Source organism: Musca vetustissima, unplaced genomic scaffold (genome assembly GCF_032173495.1).
Source record: "Musca vetustissima isolate MV318-11 ecotype Yass unplaced genomic scaffold, APGP_CSIRO_Mvet_v1 utg19638, whole genome shotgun sequence".
NCBI classification, from domain to species: Eukaryota; Metazoa; Arthropoda; class Insecta; order Diptera; family Muscidae; genus Musca; species Musca vetustissima.
The window spans coordinates 157,087-165,490 of NW_026881834.1; the positions used below are offsets into that span (position 1 = coordinate 157,087).

Below are 8,404 nucleotides of genomic sequence, written 5' to 3' on the forward strand. Positions count from 1 at the left end.
ATAACCTTTCGTATACGACGAAGTGTGGAAAATGGATTTTCGTTATCTTTTTAAATAATTAAATGAAATACATCTTATTTCAACAATTAATAGGCAAAGGCTCAATGCAAAAAAAAATCATAACCCTAATGTACACGCATTGTGTATTATGTTTACTTCTCGCTATCATTAGATTGTTTCGCCCTGTTGCATCCAGACAACACCTCCGAAGTGTATTTTATTTATCATTTCCATATTTATTCATCCATTTATTTGACAAATAATGATGACGTTTCTGAAGAATACCTGACAAGCAGCACCAGCATTCATCCACCGCAGCTATGGTCTATGCGATATAAAATATGGTGTTGTGTCACATTGTTGTTTTATTCGAATGCAATGCAAATATTCATTCAAGTGATTGTTCAACAAGATCTGCCAAAAACACTCCTAAACTACCATTGCGAATTGTTGGGGCTGTCCTATTTAAATGCTGACATGTGCTTGCGTATTGTTTTGATCATGGCCTCAGCTTGGCTATTGGGTGAGTCTCTGAGGAGGCCTATGACATCAGTGATGCCATTGAGTGGTCTCCCCTTTTCAGATTTGGTCGCCAGAACGTATAGGACACCGGCACAGGCTCCACGTTTGCCCTCCCAGTTCTCGGGACTGGGATCAAGCCTGGAAAGGAGGAAACACAACTGATTAACTGGCTTGGTCATTAAACATCAAATGAACTTGTACTTCTCAAGCATATCAAAGGCCTTTGCCGATACCCAGAACTCTTCGCATTTGTAGCATTCATTTGCGATTAGTTGCAGCAACAGAAACGCCTCGGAACTCGTATCTCTTGTTATGAAGATGTTCCATGCCTACGACGATGTCATGATGAAATACTTATTTATTTTACGATTCAGTGGTCATAGTTACCAATTCCGGTCTTCCGGCGTGTATGTGGCACTTCGCCAATATCATGCAATAACTGTGCTGATTTTTAATGTCCATATCCGTTATCTGTAACAATAGCTCTTCAGCCTCCTTATAGTAACCGGTGGCGCATTTCGCCTGGGCGTAGTTGTAGTTGAATGTGTCATCGTTTACGAAATAGCTTCTGATCGAATTCATATAAACCAACACCTCCTCAAATTGGCCATACAGAAAGAATGCCGAGGCCATACTTTGCCTTCCGGGAATGGTGTCACACTCGGTGGCAGAGCTGCCAACCAAATGTAGATTTTGTTGTGCTGTCTTTATGTGTTCCTTCTGCATCAAAGAGAGATGCACTGTGTTATTCGTGTCTTAAAGAGAGAATTTGATTATTTACCGAGCCCAGTTGCTGTCCCAATGCTGCGTGCACCACACCCTTTAGGATGTACTCGTGTGGAACCGTGGGCTGAACCTCCTTCATAAGGGAGTGTGCTTCCTGGACATCGCCGCTTTTCAGATAGAATATTGCCAAATTCAAACGCGCCTCTGGTACAATGTTTAGAAGGGCGGGGAATACTTGCAGGGCCCCTTCTCCGTTGCGAAAAACGACCAGATTGTGTCGTATAAGATCTGCACCAAACGTTCCATTGTCAGCGATATTTTTTATCTCCTGCTCCGCTACGCGTCCGTTGAATAGACGAAACCGATTGCATGCTTTTAAATTAATAGCAATGGTGCTATCGGGATATTTGCTCAGATACACATCCAGGACTTCTTGCGACATATCATAGTAGTCGAGTTTATAGAAGCAGAGGGCCAGGTACACATTGACAGCGGCATATTCTCTGTTGAAGATGACAGTAATATATATATATATATATATATATAGCATTTCCAGATTAAATGAAACCTTTTACAAATTAAATGAAACCTTTTCCTAATTAAATGAAACCTTTTCCAAATTAAATGAAACCTTTTCCAAATTAAATGAAACCTTTTCCAATTGAAATGAAACCTTTTACAAATAGAATGAAACCTTTTACAAATAGAATGAAACTTTTTCCAAATTTAATGAAACCTTTATTCTTATCCAAGGAAATATAATATTTGCAGTAATTTTAAACCAATATTTGAAGATTACATCAAAGAATATTAACAAATATAGTTGTATGGCTATGTAATTAACATAAATATTCTTTAATTCGTTGTGATTTTATTTTATATCTTTACTAAATAAAACTAAAAAAATAGTAATACAAACTGGGGTATTTCTTGACATTTTAATAAATAAATATTTTAGAACAATTATTGAATACCCGGTCCTAAATGCGAAATACATATTTGATTTAAAAACTTGTTGATGATAAAGTAACTGCTTACCTTAATGAAGGGGTCCCGACTTGCAGCTTGTGGGATTTTCAAAACCATGTCCATAACGTAGTTAGAACAATCTTGCCGAGTAAGCTGTTGAATACTTCGCTCGATTACATCAACAATGTTATGTTCCATTGAAACGTCACACAGCTCAGCTCTTGCACATAACTTTATTTAAAAAAATGCATTTTCGATTTAATTTAGCATTGGAGAATAAGGCGGATTCGATCAAATTTTTTATGCCATGTCGCTTGTGTATTTGAGCGTTATCCATTATCAAGAACGAATTTTCCACCTCTAAATTGATTTTCTCCAAAAGACTTTCTATAAATAATTTAAATCTGTCTGCATTGACATTGGAATTAGAATCTATTGTGTGATGTACAACTCCCGCGTTGTTTATTGCTGCAATTAGAGTGACATTACGACCTCTGACCGTAGGTAACACAATGTGAGCTCTTGTTCCTTGTCTTGAACGAGCAGTTACCTTAGCATCAACGATTTATTATGTCAAATATGTATTTCGCATTTAGGACCTGGTATTCAATTCTTGTTCTAAAATATTTATTTATTAAAATGTCAAGAAATACCCCAGTTTGTATTACTATTTATTTACTTTTATGTAGTAAAGATATTAAACAAAATCACACCGAATTAAAGAATATTTATGTTAATTACATAGCCATACAACTATATTATATTTCCTTGGATAAGAATAAAGGTTTCATTTAATTTGGAAAAAGTTTCATTCTTTTTGTAAAAGGTTTCATTCCAATTGGAAAAGGCTTCATTCCATTTGTAAAAGGTTTCATTTCAATTGGAAAATGTTTCATTTAATTTGGAAAAGGTTTCATTTAATTTGGAAAAGGTTTCATTTAATCTGGAAATGCTATATACATGTATATGTATGTATACATATATATGTATATAGGACGAAACTTACTTGTTGTCCAGCAGTAGTCTCTTGTAAATATCTATTGCCTCTTGGTAGTGGGCCCTCAGGTAGTGTAGTGACGCCACGCTAAGTTGATCGTCCATTTGGTCACTAAGCGATTCGTGCATTTGCATCACCTGATCATCATTGTGAAACTTATGGGCCAAATGTAACATTAAACGCAGCTTGAGTGGGGTGTTAGGAATCTGTTCTATCAACTTTTGGGCTTCGTCGTACATGCCCAGATAGAACATGCACACGGCCACATTCAAATTAATATCTTCCGTCGGGGACTCAACATCGTTGATGTGCTTGTACACTTGTAGAGCTTTCTGGTAGTCGCCCAAATGGAAATGGCAAAAAGCAATCCATTGGTCTATGGTCACATGTTTGTCCTCTTCCTCAGAGTCGCGTGCAAATTCCAGAAAGGCTTTTGCTCCCGTATAGTCCCTTTTTATGATGAAGTCCTCCAATGATGGTGGCGACTTTTTCGTACTCGTTGCACTCGGTACGTGGCGAGAGTTTGCCGAATCAGTTTTCCCCCGTGATAATATCTGCAATCACGAGATGTTAAAGGAATCTGTTGCCAATTATTAGTCCATACTATTGGCTCATCACTACATACCATATCTTCTATATAGAAATAACAAAAATAAAATGTTGTATTGTTTTGGGTATGTCGCAAGGAATTGCGTGTACTTCTGATGATTTTTGTGCGCATGGTGACGCATTCGGTTCCATAGCAACGGTTTACAAGCGGTATACCAGCTGTGGTCATAGCAGCAACGGTTTACAAGCGGTATGCCAGCTGTTGTCATAGCAGTACTATTGAAAGATCCTGCAAAGCAATCTTGCTCTACTGTATTGCAGGGTGCATTCGCTCATAGTGTATTTCAAGTGTTGTGAAAAATAAATTATTTTTTAAATTTTGTTGTGCGCGATCAACAAGTGCAAAATAAATCCAATTTTTTCAAATATATTTTCATCACAACATCAACATTCGACAAAAAACTGTAGACGCAGGGTTCTATCAAGGTCTATATATTAGGTCACACATTAAGGCCAGCTGATATCTACATTTTTTGCCCAAATCAAGGTTTATTCATAAGGCTGTCAACATTTTAATCGCGAAATACCAACCAGAGCAGGATAAAAATTCAAAATATCTTTCAGGAAAACTTAATGATAGTAATGTGCACATATATTTTGGTTCGAATAAAAATATGTTTTTTTATTTATTCTTCAAACAATAAATTTGACAGTCAATAAATACTTCGAATTCGCCTCCCTGTTAACCTTATGAATAAACCTATTGTACGCTTACATTTAGACGTCGAAACGAAAATATTAATATTTTGTCAATTTGTAATTCAATTTTAATTTATATCGTCTTTTTAAAACACATTTGGACTATTTTAAGATTTTAAAGAACATTTTTAAGTAAATTATCTTACAAAATTATAAATTGTGTTGTGTTTTTTATTTAGGTTTTCGCCTCGGCAAAAAAATTAACGTTGAACTTAAGTTTTCCCTATGAAACCGCTTACTGGTCGACATAATATAGACCTTGGTCCAAATGGTCCAAATTAAATTCGAAAATTTTTTAAAGATATTATCGACACAACAACTTTTGACAGAAGATGTAGATACAGGGTAGTAGATATCCTGAAATTCGCATTCTGGATGACCTATTATTTGCGTCATTTTTTATTATTGAATCCTAAAAGGCCCCATACACTATAAATCATGTCGAAACATAGGTTTCGGCGGAGGTTAAACCCAAAATTGGCACAATTAAAAAGAATATTATGTTGCGTAACCTATGTAATCTGCATACACAATTTCTTTGATGTAGTCTTTGACCGGGGATTTATGTCCCTAAACTTTTCTTTAAGGAGGCGAGAATTGACTGTAATTTACAATATAAACAACAAATTTACAATATAAGCCAAATGTGGGAAACTTTTCAAAATTATTCGCGACCAGTTCTTCACTGACATAAAATCGCCAATAACCCAAGAATATAATACTATATCAAATGCTGTCATGCTTGCCCTGCGGTGTAAGGGACCTTTATATATCCTCAATATTGAATTAGGCTTTCAAACTATTTTTTCTAGTTTGTTTTGCAATAGATGGTTAATTTCGAAAAAAGAAACACATTCATTGAACAACTTCGGGATATACCTAGCATGCCACTATAAAAAAAGGCTATATGAAATCTGACGTGCATAAAAAATATACAACTCCCCACTATAATAAGTATGGTCAAATACATAGTTAATGTTAAATAGGCAAAAGCTTACATATTGTACGGTATGTTTAATTATTTGAAGCAATTGCTGACACCATTCTCCTTTTGCACTTTTTACTATTTTTTTTTAAATATATATATATGTATATATTTTTTTTTTTTGAAGAATTGTGAATTCTTAAAGATAACAAAGTTTGAAACACTTTCGACGGCCACTGTATAAAAGAATGCCAACAACATCTGCTAACTGACCTTCAATGAAAATATGGTTTGAAACAAATTTTTGCTAAACATATGAATGGCCGAATATTTGCGTTCGCTTTAAATTCAAAGTTTCTGCCATCCTGTCTGCCGGCCATCGCTAAGGACCTTTTACTCATTTGAAGTACGAATAAGCTTAGCGAGATGAATAGAATGCCGTGGCAAAGTTGTGAACATCATTTTCACCGCATAATCCCGGGCTTAAGTGGACCGCCTGTAGAGTTGCGTCTAAAGGAAATTATAATAAAATCTCATAAACCGCAACAAATTTTACCATTATTTTTTATGACAAACTTTTCCTGCCACGTTGAGTGTACACATTGGCATCTGCCACCCAGTTTCTGGGCGGTTGCTTGGCGAATAACCAAATAGCACAGCTCACTGGCTGTAGTGCTCAACGAAGCGTACATTTTGCATCTGAAAGGAGGATCCTATCTCGCTGTGCCTGTTGTTGTTGTTTTGCCCATTGTTTTGTTTCGAATTAAAGATTGCCCTCCTACTGACTTTTTTATTACATTCCATTATAATTGATAAGACCGGGTGTTGGGGGTGTCAAGACGCAGCAACGTTGATGCAGACAACACCGAACGCCTTCTCTGGGGACAAGGGTCATTTGGTTCGACTTTAAACTCTGAATATGGTTTCATAGTTGTTTAATTTGCTGCTTCCTCATATTGTCGTTTGCTTTTGTTTATTCCTACCATGGAAAATGGAATTATGACAGCTGCTCTTACTGTTCATTATTTGGGTTGTTCTTGCACGTCTCCTTTTTCTAAGCATTCATGGGAGATGTATAAAAACCAAACAAGAAATAAAAACGTAATAAATACTAACATGGGAGTAGAAACAAAAACAAAAAGTTTTTATTTCCTTATGTCAACTCTCTAACAAGTTGCTCCATCCATATAATGGCTCCTGGTTTATAAATCCTACACTCTCAAGGACAGCACCGAGTATGAGGGTAGATGAATTGCTGTACTGGTTCCGTATAAAACGGGCCTCTTATCATCACTTCCAAAGAAAAAATACGCAGGAAATAATATTGAAATTATAGCGTGTAGAATTTTTATGTGAAAACTTGTGCAAGTTGTAAATTTAAGAATTACATTTCTCTTTGTTGTTGTAGTTGTTATTATTTGTGTCGTTTTTACCGGAGGTGTAATTTGCCGCTGCACGAGATACTCCACAATGACACATATAAATATTGAACAGTTCGTTTTACCCTACCTGTCCCTGGAAAATATGCAAGACGTTCACGTTATTTTAGTAATTCACCAGCATTATTTATTCTGTCTGTAAATTGTAACGGTATTTACAGTTTCTGAATTACTGTGACGGATTGTATTTAGATCTCGATTGATGATCGATGATGTTGGTAATGGAAGTTGAACCTCCGTTTATTGTGAGCAACATCCAAGTTCGAGATTACCCATTATTGTGAGCAACATCTTGGCTCGAATCGATTTATAAGGCAACATTAGGTAAACTACCGCACGCATCCTATCTATGAGAGAATTTGTGTTTAAACAAGTTCAAAAGAGCGGCTCTCTTTATTGCTAAAAAGAATATTTTTATTAAATGATGCCTTTAAGATTAAATGTTCAGCAACGATGCTTGGCTTCAGTGAATTGCAGATAAAAAACTGGCACACACAAACACACTTACACACATCGAGAAGCACAACCAGTCGTATACATAATACATTTCTATTTCTAGTTGAATTCATTGTGCGTTGTCCCAACGTAGTACCACAACTACAACTGCACTTTAAAGTTTAGTTTCTTCAAACAAATGCTGTTTGTTTGGTTTTCATCCCGACGTTGTTGTTTCTTGAGGAAACTAAAAACCGAAGAAAATGCACTTGACTTCCGGTTACCGAAAATGGCAGAGTTTTTCTTCATGACCGAGGCAAGAAAATGTTAGGAGTGGGCGCATTTTCAGGATTTGTGCACCACCTCCGGCAGAATTTCATTGTGTACTGGAACGGCGACACATGTAGCGGCTATAAGTTTTAATACAAAAAAAAGTGGCGCATGAAACTCTTTAAGCTAAATGAAAAACATGAAAATATTTCTTACAATGGAACTTCCCCCAATCCGCATAACCACATTTGCTGCTCCGGCTGCAATTTATTATTGCGGGATAACTTGGAAGCAACACTTAAAGTGTAATTTCATGGTTTCATGAATCGATGGGCAAGTTAAACGCTTTTTCACTTCGTTCGCTCTAAAAACCATACGCAAAATGCGCTTTGTGTGAGAGAAATGGGTGGGTGTTCGAATGACTAATCATTTGACAGCCGCCGAATTAGGTGTTTAGTCGAATGGAAGTACCTCCGCTAAAGATTCTGAGAAATTGATACATTGTCGCCGAAGCTGTGGTTGGATTACACCTCAATTCAGTACAATTGGTTGGCAAACAATAGCACACAATGTTACCAAAAGCAAGGACCCACAGTAAGGCTTGTCTCAAACCAATTCACGTGTTATAAACAAATCACGATATTTATTCATACAAAGTATTTTCACTAAAAATGTCCGTCCGTATTTGGAAATCTATCTGCTAGAAAATTTAACTTCAGAAACTTTGTAAAATATATATGCATATTGGATTTTGGTCTTCCATTTCTGTAGCTTTAGAAACCGCCACCCGTTTCATTCCGGACAGGAAGCGAG

The 8,404-nt window shown here is 36.3% G+C and overlaps 1 protein-coding gene across 1 annotated transcript; it reads right to left on the reverse strand.

Moving 5' to 3' along the window:
• Nucleotides 1-452: 452 nt before the first annotated feature.
• Nucleotides 453-6,139, reverse strand: LOC133327883 (intraflagellar transport protein 56). Its single transcript, XM_061536416.1, has 6 exons — nucleotides 6,047-6,139; nucleotides 3,224-3,768; nucleotides 1,304-1,751; nucleotides 910-1,242; nucleotides 724-851; nucleotides 453-660 (listed from the first exon to the last, which is right to left on the reverse strand). Exons 1-6 carry the CDS (start codon nucleotides 6,137-6,139, stop codon nucleotides 462-464), a joined length of 1,746 nt encoding a protein of 581 aa, XP_061392400.1. The 3' UTR covers nucleotides 453-461.
• Nucleotides 6,140-8,404: the final 2,265 nt, after the last annotated feature.